Raw genomic sequence first — 11879 nt, forward strand, 5'->3', positions numbered from 1 at the left:
AAAATTAACGCATGGTGAAAGCTTTTCTGCCAGTTTAGTGAGTTCAATCAGCCCACTGTTTTCTGAGCCAGTGGTATCCACCAAATCAAAATTTCTTGCTTCTCTCTGTAAAGTAAGTCTAGAATTTTTTTCAGTGAAGATTCTCCTGTTACTACCTGATTCCAGGTTTTCAGGCTTTTAAGTATTTATAACATCAGAGTCATGATAAGATCCTGATATTTACTGAATTAGTTTCTAAAAGCTCTTGACAGAGCTGGAGCCTTGGCTGTGCTAGGTGCCAGACGGTTTAGGAATATTACTAAATACAGTAAGCAGGTAAAAAGAAATGGATACATGCCTGTATGGGCAGCAGTGCTGTATAGCTTGCTAGTCTTACATCATTATCAGCACTCTATATGGCAACCAACATAAGTTTTCTTGGGTTTGGGGTTTTGTCTGTGTGTTTGTGCATGTGTAACTGTTTCTTGTTTCTAGGATCAGCAAAATACCACCATTATCTCCCCTAGGAGCCTGCAGCCACATCGAGGTACAGTAACAAAGGTGCTGAGAAGCAAGCAGCAACATCAGAAGCAAGGTGATGTCTTATTCAGTTCATACTGTTGCCATCTTCCCCTTGGTCAAAAAGCATATGCTATGGCACTACAGTGAGAATGTGGTGTCCTCCTCAGCCTGAGGATCTTCGTACCTGTCTTCACCAGCTTCATAAGAAGCCAAAACCTGACATATCTGGATGGGGAGTGGCAGTTGGTGGGAATAAACAACAGGATTTGCACACTTCTGGCTCTTTTTTGAGGTCACAATCATTCCACACTGGCACTAAGCGTATTTTCCTGTTTCAGTTTTGTGCATGCAAAAAATTAAGTAACAGAAGTAGAAGACTGAGGTGCTTTTCAGTAATTTACATGCTATTTATTTTGTAGTATTTCTGCCCTGGCTATTCTATTAATGATAAAATGTGTTAAAATTTTTTTTCAAATAAATTGTCGTCTTTCTACAGTTCACCACGAGCATAGCTTCAAGTGCAGTATTTGTGAAATAATCACAGAACTTACATACACACTATGCCTTCTATGCCCTGCTGGTTATACATAGGCTGTCACACAACTTCTGAAAATGTTAGAAGTCTTACCAATTTCAAATGGATAGGATACATGCCGCAGAAAATGTAGACATCAGATCCAGTTCTCCAGAAAATTTCTCAGCCTACATAAATTGTTAATAATGTACAGCTGAAATACCAATGACCTGCAAATTATGCACACATTTTCCTCCCATCAGGTTACAAAGGCATGGCAGAACTGGGCAATATGTGTCATCTCATCATACAAACTCAGCTTTCTGGTCCACACTCCTTCACTTGTTACAAAGCTTACTTCAGGTGTTGATCTTATATACACGAACAATCACTGCAGAGATCACGGACAAGTTCTGTTATGGGATACAGAATTCCAGACAGAAAGTACCAAATTGGCAGGAAGTTCCAAGTTACATGCATAGCACAGGGTAGCAGCAGAGACGGCAATTAGCACTCTGTACCTTAGGAATAAAAGCACAGAAAGTTTCCAGCTAGGCTGCAAGATTGCGCAAGGGTCAGTGATATAACAGGAGAGGCTCAAGACAAACATTTTTTGAAATGTATTAGTTTTTGGAAAGCCTGTTTAAATTCTTCATTAAAAGCTGTATAAATGACTGGATTGATCAATGAGTTTAAGTAACCTAACCATGTAAAAAAGTCCAGTAGGATGGGATGAAACCAACAAGCATCTTGGCAGATCGGTAGGACTAGGGACATAACAAAAAAAGGCAGCCAGCAGAAAATGAAAGCTCCCAGAATAATGCCTAAAGTTTTGGTAGCTTTCCTTTCTCTTGCAGCAGAAATTCTTTTCCTTTCCAGGACACTATCTGCAAGTCTTATTTTAACATGATTGATAAATATTGGGGACCCACCTGAATGGGAATGCCCTTCATGAAGGCTAGCATTGATGGAGCAGAGGGAAGACCCAGCAGAGCCAGTAATCAGGTGTGCAGTAGTAAAACGTTTCCCATATAATGAGGGTGGCTTCAGAATCCTGGATCGAGCTGCTACATAAATTCTGCCATACAATATCAGGAGCAGCACAGTCGGGATGTAGAAAGCTCCACAAGTGGAATAAATTGTGTAGGATATTTGATCTGTGTTCACAGTACACTTTGCAATTTCTTCATGAGCTTTCACTTGCCTCCAAAAAAATGGTGGCACGGAAATACTAATCGATATCATCCAGACCACAGCAATCATGAGCGCTGCTCGGCCAGCAGTCCGGCGTTTGGCATATTCCAAAGCGTCTGTGATAGCCCAGTATCTGTCCAGTGCAATAACACAGAGGTGCAGGATTGAGGCTGTGCAGCATGTGATGTCTGATGATAACCATATATCACACAACACTTGGCCAAAGGCCCAGGTGTGGGTGACAGTGTAAGCAATACTGATGGGCATTACTAGGACAGACACTAGCAGGTCAGTCACTGCCAAGGAGCCAATGAGGTAATTTGCAGGTGTGTGGAGCTTTCTAGTCAGAAAAATTGTAATAACAACAAAAACATTTGCAAGGATTGTTGCCAAAGTTATAACAGAGAGAAGGACTGACAGTGAAATCTTCAGCCCTAATAGTGTCCTTTCATCCAAAGCCAGCGGTGTTTCAGTGAAATTTAATGTCTTATTTGCTGAGCTCTGGAGAAAGAGCTCTGCTGAATGGTTATACTGAGTCATTCTCCACTCTGATTTCACTTTTCACTTTCCAGGGTAATCTTTCTGGGATGATGACGAAAGATGCTTACTTTTTTGCTGAAATAGAACTTTTCATACTAGAGTCCAACACTGAAGAAAGATTAACTTGTTGAAAACCTCAGCTTGCACAGTAGATGAGGTGTTCTCCTAAGCTAGATTTTCCATCACATTGCACCAATGGCATCACTGTTAAAACAAAATATTAACGTAATCATCCAGACATGATTCTGTTGTATAACAATACAAGCACTACTATACATGGTAGGAATTCAGGTGTTTTTCATTTTCATCTTGCAGATGACTAAATCATTCTTTATTACCTTTTAGTCACACCTCCTTTCTGAACTAATCTTCTGCAAAGCTGCATAAATCAATACTGAAGAGCAAGAGGCCAAAAAAATACCCAGTCTGGGCATGTGATTGATGCCCCTGTGGGTGGGACAAAGCTATTCCTCAAGTGTGTTTTCTCTTTCTCTCTAACAGCTGAATGTCATGTTTTTGATATTTATAAGGGACACTTCATTAGTAAGAGCACTCAAGTTATAAAACAATACTGTCTGGATTCCTTCTGTAAACATAATTTCTGCCAGATTGGTAAACTAAGACCTTTTTTGAAAAGTGCAGAGCTCTATTTTCATTTACTCCTAGAGACCATTCAGGTTTTCTCTTCAACATTCAGTCTTCAAACACTGAAGTCAGGTGTTGGACACCAGAATTCAATGCACTGGCGCTGAAGCTCACAGCATGCTCCAAGTACTGAGATGTTCCTGATCATACACGGGGTGAATGATTGTAATGACTCATGGAGTGGCGAATCCCTCACAAGCGAAAGAATAGACTGGTTAAGGGGATCTGGAAAAAGAAAGCAAAAGTTTCAGTCCAGAATGGTGATACAAGAGTTATGGAAGCTGATGTATCACAGTATACAATCTACAAGCTTTCCATTCTTTTCTTTAGAATCACTTAGTGCAACTCGAAATCTTTGCAAACCTGAAGAAAACATCCCAAGACAGGTTTCCTTGAGACCTTCCACTCAGATCCACCCATGAGTACCAGCGTGGCACGTACATTATGCCAGCCCAAGCTTTCTTGAAAGAGATCCTGAATATGGGCCATGAACTGCTTTGACACACGCTGTGAGGGCCAAAAAGAGATGCCAGACTTCTCCAAGAAGATAATCACCAGGCCAGCCTCCTCCCAGCCACCAAGGAGACGTACCTCTGTGGGTCGTAGCTGGTACAGTTTCATGCCATCTGACACACAACAGAGTCAGGCAGGTAGGGATCTCTGGAGCAAGAGCATCACATATTCTACGTGAAACACCAGCACTTTGGTGTCAGACAGCCTCTCTGGAGCTCCTGCATCCTAACATACGAAACAGCACTTCAGTTCTGCGTGTTTGATTTCTTTAAATACATCCACCTTCTGTGAGTCAAACTTATTTTTAGAGACACTTTTTCTTTTGTATTTTTCCAGTCAGGGGACCTAGAAGAGTCTCGTATTTCACACTAGATCTCACACCATTACTTTATTGATCCCCGGCCCCCACCCCCTGCAAGGCTAACTTCCTAATGACCATTTTGTGACACTAAGCAAAGGTTCATCTTCTAAGAATTTTTGAACATAAGAATGGCCAGAGTGACCAAAGTCCATTAAATCAAGTCAACTGTCTCTGACAATGGCCCACACATTCAGCTCAACCCTGTTGCCTTTTTCTGACACTTTCCCAACTCTGATACGTTCCTTTTGAGACAGAGGGACCAGAACCACAGCGTTGAAGGTGTGGATGCAACATAGACTTACACTGCTGCACAATGGTATTTTCTGTTCTCTTCTCCTTTCTTTCCTAATGATTCCTGAGATTTACTTTGCTTTTTTAACCATTACACAGCACTGATACAGATTCCCACAGTCCCAGTTAATATAATTGCAAAGCCATGAGTGGTAACATCAGCATTTTTTCATGTTTGTTGACTTTTTGCATCTATCTGTATTGTATTCCTTCTCCCACTTTCTAAGATTCTGTGCAATTCTGCACAGGTCAGTCCTTGTCTTTATTACCCTGAAGAGCTTTGCTTCATCAGCAGATGTCATCACCCCACTATTCATGTACTTTCCAGATCACTTAAAGCCTCTTGAGAGTGCAAGTAATTACATCAGTTGGACTTCACTCAATCCAGATACTCATCAGCTTTTCTTAATTACTTCAACAGATTTTTGAGGCACAACCTACCTTTACAAAAGCCATTTTGACTGTTCCCCCAAACACCATATTTACTAAGGGTACAGTAAGACTATTGTTACAATTCCTGCAGACTGGCTAGGTACAGGCATCAGGCTTATGGACAAGCAGATGCCCAGATCTCTTTGGAAACGGGCATTGCAGCAGTGTCCTGCAGATGCAGGTGCAAAGGGAGTGTTAAGCAGTGGCTGAACACCCCGCTGATACCATTGCACCCTGGATCCCGAGCTGAACCGAACTCTTTTGTCTGTCTGATAGCGAAGATGTGCTGGTGGTGTTCACTTTGGCCAGAAATAAAGGTTCCACTTGTAAACATCCTTCAAATTCTCTTCAGTGAACAGGGATGCTAAAGCTGATCTAGTTTCTCTATGATAAATTTACTTTATCTTCTCTGGAGTGGTTTTTTCCCCCATACCTTTAACGATGTGACTCAGTAATAGCTCACTTCAGAGCTGTCACTTTTAGAGCATAAGAAATCTCTTTACCTGAACACTGGGCTGATCGCACATCCCACGCAGGAGAAAATCTAAACCAAAAACACCAGACAGACTGATTAGTAATATTGAAGACAATGACTGGATTACTTAAAAACTAAAGCCAAGTCCAATCTTGATTTCAGTTACTGAGAAAAGCGGTATTGAGCCTTTTTCCCATATATTGCAATTATTGGCTTTGTTCAGTGTTAGAACAATTCCAACAACGTCAAAGGCAATGAAGTGCACATCACCCGCCCACCTGTACAGGAACAAGCCCATTAGTCCTATTGCTTCCAACAGCTGTCAGTCACTGTGGGCAAAAAAACACCTGATGTGAGACATGGGATTTTCAGACAAACGAACTAGTCTACAGTTCGGATGAATTTCTAATCTTCAACACATCAGTAAAGAGGACAGCCTGACAGTGGGAGAAAGTCTTACTGGAACCAAAAAATGACTCAACAGATACTGAGTTCCTGAATTAATTTTTATAAACAAATGATGTTTTCCTGTGATGGGGTCACCAAAGGAAAAGAACCAGGTTTGTTATAAAAATGCTCCAAGTCAGCTATTTATCACATACTCGGAAAGAGTGCATTGGCTGTTTCCTGCCTCACAATAAGGCTGTCACGACTGAAAGTAATTTTCAAGAGTAACTCCAGGTCCGGTTTCTAAACCTCACAACAGACACATCTTGTAGGATTTCTACAGGGGTCCTCAAAATCTAAAGTAGCATATGTTCTTAAGTTTAAGAAGATCATACGCTTGTACACACAGAAGAAATCTTTCGGTTGTGAGTCTTTCACGAAGAAATACATGTAGCACATCAAGCAGCTCTTATCCATTCTGATTGGCAAGGCAGCTCCTCAGTATTATTCGTTGGTTTCAGATTAAAACAGGTTATGAGAGCACGTGGGCCTGACAGAATTTTTGTTCCCTACTTAGAGCTTTATCCTGGGTGTTCACTGTGCTAACACCGAAACGCATTCCCCATGTGCTAAATTATCACCAGGGGCTATAAACTTAAGCAGAATGCTTAGTCAAAATAATCCTTCCCTTACAATCAGTAAGGTGCCACAATGTAGTATAATATATGGAACTGTAAATATGCAAAATAAAATAAAAAACCAACAGTGTAGTATGTGAAAAGAACTGCGACCCACTTCAGCTGGTTGGAAGCTCTTGGGCTGCATGAATGAAATGGGCAGGCAGAGGTCTGCTCGGGGGTGTGCACAAGGTCAGACGGGATGGTCATTAAAGTTTCTTAACATCTATAGCCCCTCTGTTGCAATGGCTTATGCACCTGCTTATTGACATGACTTCATATACTACAAATAACCATTAAATTCAGCTACTGAGAACCCAAAGTTAATTGCTTACATATGTGTTTAGGAATCAAGGACTCTGAATCTACATCTAAATTTTTTTTATGAATGTATTTCCCTGTGATGCCTTTTTTAGACAATCTGTTATTTGTCTGAGCTGGTGATCACTACCATTGATATAATAAGTATAGTTTAGTAATAGGACTCCAGTTAGAATTCGTATATTAGGATGCAGTTAATTTTAGTTACCATCTAGATAAAATGAATGCCTTCCCAGTAACGTAATATTTCAATTAAGTTACCTTATACCGAAGGTAACTTCATCTAGATAAAATGAATGCCTTCCCAATAATGTAATATTTCAATTAAGTTCCCTTTTACTGAAGAAAAAAATCCTGAATAGAGGTTAAATGATTTTCCTGATGGGGGAAGGGGAAGTAATAAAAAAAAATTTAATTTGCTTAAACTACATGCCCTGAAGTTTATCCACACTACCATCCCTGTGGTTTATCCACGCTACCGTGCCCAGAGCAGCGTGCAGATCTGGCAGTCAAGGGAGGGTGGGGTGAACAGACCCACACAGCGAGGATGGTGAGAAAGCAAGGCACAGAGTGACCCTGGGACACTTGACAGTGATGTCGCAGGAAGGAGCACGGTCACCAGTGCCTCTTCTGTAGCCAGTGCGGAGGGAACAGCACCTCTGACTGCAGGACCACCCAGAACAGGGCCGCCCTCTGCAGCTGCCCCTCTCCTGCTCCCAGGTGTGACCTAGGCCACCACGTCCTCAGTGACACACACTGTGACCTGGGCCACCACATCCCCCACTGACACACACTCTGACCTGGGCCACCATGTCCCCCAGTGACACACAGCTCCAGCAGCACTGGGATGGGCACTCTGCTCAGCTCCCAGTGGTTCGTGGGTAAGGCCACGAGGTGAGGAGAGATGCAATCATGCCTGGATACCCTGGAGAGATTCTCTTTCACGCATCAGGAGGACGGGAGGTGACTTTGCACAGCAACGTGGCTTTAAGGGCAGCGCTGTGACCCGGCAGAAGGTGGCTCTGGAAGGCGGAGCGGGGCACACGACGTGAAGGGAACACGCTGTGGCTGTCGGTGGCGGCCACTGGCACTGCCTGCCAGCTCAGGGTCCGTCCCAACAGCCAGGTTCTTCTTAAGCGCTGCCTCGCGCCCCCGCGCCGCCCCCCCGCCCCCCGGCAGCGCGCGCCAACCGGGACGGAGCCCGAGCACTGGCACGTGGCGAGCGGCCGCACCCGCCAGCGGCGCCGCGGGAGGCTCGCTGGGGGCCGAGCGCCATCGTGCGGGAACTGCGGGTACTGCAGGGGGCGGCGGGGGGGAGAGAGGGGGCGGCGGCGGGCTGCCCGAGACACCCCGCCCGGAGCGCACAGGGTCCCTGCCGCAGCGCAGCGCAGGGCGGTGCTTGCAGACACCGCTGCACGGCGGGGGTGCTGGGGCGGCCCTGCGGGTGTGTACAGACGTCGCGTGTCGAAAAGCAAGCACAGAATTTGCTCTTCCACTGCACAGAACAGGAAAAAAGGAGCACACCATGACCCGCCTTTTAATAAGTTGAACGTCTCCTTGAGGTTCACGCTGAAGTTAGAGGAAATAGGGAATTAGGGAATTCATACCCTCCTCTTGTCACTGGGTAACAACCCGGGGGAATCGCAAAGGCATGGCCGGGAACAGAGTTGAATTGCAGCAAGCTACTGAAAATCCATTTTCTCTCCCACCTTTCTGTAGCCGAGTCTAATTTTTCACTGAGATGTCGAATCTGCTATCTTACCGAAATAAACCAGGTATATTCTACCATGCTGAAACCTTGGCCAGTAACAAAGCTACTCCCTGTGCAAGCTGACAAACACCAGATGGCACTCCTGAAGGAATCACAGCCTCGAAAGACAGATTTCATTGGAGAAATTTTTTAATAAGTTCCCGCATATTTGGGACAATTGACTCAAGCATGCAGCATAAGAGTATCAGTGGAGTCCAACGTGGAGACAAGAACCCTTTTCAAGCATCATGAAATACATCTAGGGTAAGCTGTAGGAATCAGCTTGTCCATAGATCATAATCAAATCAGGATGCAGCTTCTGGAAGAAAACCAAGGCAATGCCAATAGTGTATCGCACTGAAAAATGAGATCCACAGAAAAGGTGGTGTGTGTAAAAGTTTTAAAAAAAAGTAAAAATCTTTAAAATTTAATATCAGTAGGTTTGCATGCATCAGTATAAAGGACTGGATCTAACCAGTTTTCTAGCTTTGGATTAAGCTGTCTGAAACACACAATGTTTTGCAAAAGCTGTAAATAACAGAATAAACCTGATGCACACCTTGCACAGTAAAGTAGGATTGGGCTGTGCTATGTACTGAAAAGACTGCCCCATTGCCACCACAAATAAAGAAGAAAACTTATTGGAGGGATTAGTTTAAGAATTGTAATGGGTGCTTGGCTATTTGCTGTCTGTCATGCATAAGCTAATGTGCTGTTTGAATTTACAGTCAGCACCTTGAAAAGAAAGCAGAGTAATCTAGAATAGGAGTAAGAGTAGGATGAGGAGATAATTTCAACACTGGCTACACCTGCTAAAGTCAGAGCAAAACAAAGGGAATCTACAAAATCGTCCCAGTTGCCCTGAGGCAAGCTGCCAAATCCCTGGGAGAAAGGGGTGAGCAAACTGCAACAGCTCATTTGCTTTCTGCAGAAGCAAGGGTCAGGAGCTGGAAGGATGTCACAGTTTTGGGGAGAAGCCAAGAGCACCAGCAGGAAGCGGCAACCCTTGAGGCCGCAGGAAAGCCACGCCACACCTACAGCAAGGTCTGCCTTTGCTCCTCTTCTCACCCTCTGATGTACACGGCAGGGTGATGTTTCCTACATCTGTGCCTCCAGCTCCTCCACAGCCTTGTGCCCCAGCCACGGAGGACTGAGCAAGGTTCAGCTCTGCAGAGCACAGGACGACTTTCACTGCAGGAGGAAACGGGCGCTGCCCAGGGTCTCGGCCTCTCCCTGTGCTCCGCAGCCTCTGCCCGGGGCTGCGTGCTGGGGGTGGCAGCATGGCCTCCTGCCCCTGCCGCAGGCTCTCCCAGCGCCAAGGGTGAATTCTTCCTACCAAGGGTGAATTCCTCCTACAAATGTGCCAGGCAGGTAGTGCACACCCCGTAGGCACTGGCCAGCGCAGGCATGCACATCCAGGCACATAACCTGCCCTACTCACACCTCCATGCACCTGGGGAGTAGTTTTCACATAAATGAAAAAGTACCGATTCCACCCAGACATTTTACCCAGGATCCCGATTCCTGGTTTTTGTAGGTACCTGTGTTAGGAAAATAAATGATTAAACAGACTCTGAGATGAATCAATAAGGGCATGAGTTGGCACCTGAACTTCTCATGTGTTTAGGGAGCAGCAAGGCCACTGTGTTACTTGCTAGACTGGTTATTCCGACTATTCAGATGCTTTTGAGATCTCGGGTGTACTTTGCATCAACACCAAACAACTTTTTAATACTGGAATATACTTCAAGAAACAGTTCTAATACTCCAGTCACAGCTAGTTTGCACCTCCCTGACCTTTCTTTGCTCTGAGATGTATTCATCAGTATTTCTGAATGCTTGTTCCTTTTATTCCTGAATATTTGTAAGGCACTATGAAGTAGCGTTCCCATATATGACCCGTTAAGAGCTCTCCAGCTATAGAAACCTAGGCAAATAAGAATCTGAACAGTTATTGCTCTGACTACAGTGTTTATTGGCAATGAAGATACTTTTTTTTTTCCCTGGTTTATTCTAAACTCCCCTAGCCACCCCAATTTCAGTGAGCTCAGAGATGGTAAAATTTCTAAATCCTCTTCTGCACAATATCTCTGTGCTCATATAGGGTTGATAATGGGCAGGCTGGGAGCTGGCAGGACAGGCAGAAGGACCACCTCAAATGAGTACTGCAGTGCAACTCTGGGGATCGCGGAGGGTGGATCCTCACTTGTGTGCACTCTGAAGGCTGTCTCTCTATACACGCATCTCTTAAGTGCATCGCCAAGGGGGTGGAAAGGAATCTTCACTCAAAAGGCAGAGGAAAACACAGTCAACTTTTTATGCCAACTTTTTATATCAAGATGCATCCCCTCAGAGCTGCATGCAGGACAACTCTAGCTAGGCAAACTGCATTGCCTTGCTGTGCACATGCCAGAAGAGAGTAATCTTTGCCACTGGTTTTTGTTCTACGTTTAGGTGAGGACAATGCACTACCAACACACTTACTCTGTGTTAGACACCGAAAGTAGCCAGGCCCCTCACATCTTCCTGCATTTTGACATGTCTCAATTTAAGAAATACACTTCCCAGATTTCTAAGAAAGCTGCAAACAAGCATTGTTCACACCACAGAGAAGATCTGATTTTTTTTTTTTTCATTTCCTTGTTCTCTGCCATTTACTCACTCATGCCTGCATTACACATGCTCAATTTTTTATCTCCTCCCAGCCCTTCAGAAGTGCGACACAGGAGTGACCATCAGCTGCAAGGGAGACAGAAAATCTGTGATTTCAGGAAAATGGCTGAGTGATGACCGGTGAGGATGCTGCTCTGAGACCGTCAGGATCGGGGGGGGGTAAATGGAAAACCCAGAAAGTGTTACAGGCAACATGAAAAACCACAGATTGACAATTTGTTTGATATTTGTTCATTTTAGTATTTGAAAAGTATGCATGATGTACAGCCTAAATCCTTTGTTATGATGCTGCCCTAACTTCAGGGAGAACATGAAAAACAAAAGCAGATTTGTCTTGAGAAACCTCAAAGATCCCAGCATTGCTTCCTGGAATAATCTGTTTAATACTCCACTGACAAAAGTTCCTGTGAAGAGGAAGTTACAATTACTGGCAAAGCAATTCTCACCACTCTAAAGTCAGTTGTCCACTTAGTTTTGCAAAGGAGTTTTTTTCCTTGGGGTTTATGTCAGGCTCACAACTGGGAAAGGGACTGTCTTTCTGTGGAAATATTATTTTCCTTGTTCAAGACTCATGTGTCACTGCCTACAGTATCCCAGAAAAATCA

At 44.1% G+C, this 11879-nt stretch overlaps 1 protein-coding gene across 1 annotated transcript; it reads right to left on the reverse strand.

Annotated features, from left to right (window-relative positions):
* Nucleotides 1–771: 771 nt before the first annotated feature.
* On the reverse strand, nucleotides 772–5537 carry HTR1D (5-hydroxytryptamine receptor 1D). The gene is made up of 3 exons (XM_027783338.2): nucleotides 5495–5537; nucleotides 3986–4132; nucleotides 772–3619 (listed from the first exon to the last, which is right to left on the reverse strand). The coding sequence occupies exon 3, from the start codon at nucleotides 2747–2749 to the stop codon at nucleotides 1613–1615; it is 1137 nt and encodes a 378-aa protein (XP_027639139.1). The 5' UTR covers nucleotides 2750–3619; nucleotides 3986–4132; nucleotides 5495–5537; the 3' UTR covers nucleotides 772–1612.
* Nucleotides 5538–11879: the final 6342 nt, after the last annotated feature.

The sequence above is a fragment of the Falco peregrinus genome, chromosome 3 (genome assembly GCF_023634155.1).
Source record: "Falco peregrinus isolate bFalPer1 chromosome 3, bFalPer1.pri, whole genome shotgun sequence".
Lineage (NCBI taxonomy): Eukaryota > Metazoa > Chordata > Aves > Falconiformes > Falconidae > Falco > Falco peregrinus.

Bases quoted from the DNA above. Each gene is read 5' to 3' on its own strand.
- HTR1D (XM_027783338.2), bottom strand. From the start codon at position 2,749: ATGACTCAGTATAACCATTCAGCAGAGCTCTTTCTCCAGAGCTCAGCA.